The 3,000-nt window shown below is 48.7% G+C and overlaps 1 protein-coding gene across 1 annotated transcript in view; it reads left to right on the top strand.

Annotated features, from left to right (window-relative positions):
* The window catches only part of DNMT1 (DNA methyltransferase 1), a 41,285-nt gene that overhangs the window by 17,309 nt on the left and 20,976 nt on the right, over window positions 1-3,000 (top strand). The window contains exons 15-16 of the mRNA XM_018574153.1: window positions 1,461-1,638; window positions 2,894-2,992. Of these exons, the coding sequence (XP_018429655.1) occupies window positions 1,461-1,638; window positions 2,894-2,992 (277 nt within the window). The remainder of the gene's footprint in view (window positions 1-1,460; window positions 1,639-2,893; window positions 2,993-3,000) is intronic.

The raw sequence follows: 3,000 nt of genomic DNA, 5'->3' as shown, positions 1-3,000 counted from the left end.
GGGGGGGGGTATGTTTTTTTTAGTTTCTACAGACTGATCTAAACCACTTTATCTTTTGTTTCAGACAACCGTACCACCTGCCGGTCTGAACTTCAACCGCTTCACGGAAGACTCCCTTCTGAGACATGCGCAGTTCATTGTGGAGCAAGTGGAGAGTTATGACGACGCTGCAGACAGCGATGAGCAGCCAATCATCATAACGCCCTGCATGAGGGACCTCATCAAGCTGGCCGGTGTTACCCTGGGTAAAAGGTGGGTCCTTTTGATGTGGTAAGATTTGGAGTTAGGCCATATGCAGCACCTAGTATAATGTGGAAGGGGGGGGTTCTTTCTCTTCATTGCAACTGTACTCATTACACAAGGGTTCCAAAATCTTTATCTACAGTAATTTGTTAACGTCTCGACGGACTGTCCAGGGCCTTGGGTCAGATGAGCAGCAAAAAATGGCAAACCTCAGTGGTCAACTCTTGATAATGCAGGCTGCACTTAAAGCCCCCATATCGCCAAAGGACAGCGCATATAGTCTAACAAATACCACTGCAGGCATGTTACTGGAGCAGGGACAGAGTGCCAGGATGCAATGGGTGGTGGTGGAGACTGGGGATGCGCTATAGGAGATGGTCAGTGACACGACTGCAATATCCCCTTTGCACACTACCAATGTACCCCGGAATCCAACTGGTGCTGGAACTAATGGATGGCGCCACAGCATACAATCTAGAACAGGGGTTCCCACAATTTTTGTGTTATGATCTACTGTTCAAATAACGAGCTACATGAGATCTACCAACAAAAAAAACCTCTCTCCCCTGGCTGGCTCACCTTGCTGTATTTTGCTGTGTAAACTGATATTCTTTGATGTAATACATAGCACTTCAACCCCCAGTATCCCCCAGAAAGGTGTCGGGGAGCTCGGCTCAGCAGACTCGGGCTAATAGGTGATCATGTGTGCACAGCTAAATATACCAAAATTGTATAAAGGGGAACTCCCCCCCCCCCTTCCTGATCTACCAGCATCAGCTCTGAGAGCTACTGCTAGATCACAATCTACCTAATGGGCACCTCTGGTCTAGAAGATATGTTGCCCGCACACCATTCTATTTTCGTAATGTCATCTTTATTTGTATTCCTTTAGCAGGACATGTGAATGCAATGTTTTGGAACCTCACAGGACCCCTTCGTCAGGCAAAGTTTGACCACTTTGAGGCTCAAACATTGGGGAGGGGGGGGTGGTTTGAAGTTCCCCACGAGGGTTTCTATTCCAATTTCTTACCAACCTTAGTGTGGTGTCAGCCTGCTCTGTACTGGACCCCCAATGCCTTTTTGGAAGTCCCTCGTCTTCCCTGGAGCAGAGGGGAGTGCCTGGCTCTCCTCCTGGGCGCAGCTGACATTATTGGGATGGTAGCGATGGGTGACTGCCAAGTGACTTGCAACTTTTTTTTTTTTCCATCCATCTGCAGGCGTTCTGTGAGGAAGCAAGCCATCCGACATCCAACCAAGATCTCAAAGGATAAAGGGCCCACAAAAGCCACAACCACCAGGCTGGTGTATCACATCTTTGACACGTTCTTCTCTGAACAGATTGAGAACAACGAAGAGAAGGAGAACAATAAGCGCAGGCGCTGTGGCGTTTGTGAGGTATGTGCTTACTTTTTATGCGAAGGCCTAAATGTTAATTGAGTGGATGGCTTTCCCCTTAAGATGTCTGCAATGGAGGCTTCTATTCCACCTTCACAGGTTCATTGTTAAGACAAATGGTCTGCTTGAGTGTATATTCATGTTTTACCGAACTCCTTAGTGCCGGCTCCTGTTGCTTGCCCTTTAAGGGTTCATAATGCCAGAGGTGTTGCATAGGCTTTGTGGTCATGTGATGGGGGCACACAACTGGGCACACTCCAGTGAAGATGTCTTCATTGGTGCGTGTTCAAATGTGTGCCCCCATCACATGATCAAGCCTAAAAGCAACACGGGTTAAAGCTAGGGATATACCGATACTAGTACCGGTACCGAGAATTTGGGCGAGTGCTCCTACTCTCCCAAATGCTCCGATACCTTTCCCGATACTAGAAACTTCCGGTCAGTGGGAGATATCCCTCTGACCGGCAGTGCCGCGAGGAAAGATGGAGCCAGGTAGCTGGCTCCATGCTGTTTGGCCGGCTCGATGCTGCTTAGCTGGGAAACCAGCTTCCCAGCCCAATCAGTGTCAAGCCGGGCAAACGAATCTGAGAGACACGACCCCCACCCTAATTTTCCTCATAGATCCTCAGCTTTCTTTAATGTATCAGTCCCTCGGCCAGATCTGCCGTTTCCTGTGTGCGCAGCCACCCACGTGATCGGTGCTCAGCCTGCTACTGCGCATGCACCGGAATGTGGCTAAGGATCTACGCGAGGGGAATTGGGTCCTGGGTCGTATCACCATATTGTCAGATCGGTTTGGCTGGATGCCGATTGGCCGGCCAATCAGCAGGCAGCCAAACAGAATGGCAGTCTGCTTCCCGGGCAATCAAGAAGCCTTCCTAATGCCCGGGAAGATGGCTCTATACTAACGGAAGTACTGGTATCTGTGCATCCCTAGTTAAAGCCCACCTCCATGCAGCCACATGTATGTATAGCTCTAGTGTGTGTGATGTCCATTGTTAAGTTTAAATGATTGGAGGCTATATGAAGTAATGGAGCCCATATTTAACTCTTTTGTGACCACAACACCAAGTGTGAAATGCCCATTGCCATGAGATCTTTGGCTAAAGCAGACCTATACTCTCCTATCCTCCCTTCCAGTGATGGGATGCTGTTCCAGAACTTATCACAAATGGCAATGCCCAACTTCCCTTAACTGACTTGTGTGCATTTCATCAGTTTTGAGGGTTTTGTCCTAATCAAATTCTCTTCGCAGGTTTGTCAACAACCAGACTGTGGCAAATGCAAAGCCTGCCAGGACATGTTGAAGTTTGGAGGAAGTGGCCGTAACAAGCAGGCCTGTCTGCAAAGAAGGTAACTGTC

Source organism: Nanorana parkeri, unplaced genomic scaffold (genome assembly GCF_000935625.1).
Source record: "Nanorana parkeri isolate BGI_ZX_2015 unplaced genomic scaffold, ASM93562v1 scaffold2772, whole genome shotgun sequence".
NCBI lineage: Eukaryota > Metazoa > Chordata > Amphibia > Anura > Dicroglossidae > Nanorana > Nanorana parkeri.
Note: the sequence above shows the minus strand (reverse complement) of the source record. Positions and strands in the feature narration are given on the sequence as shown.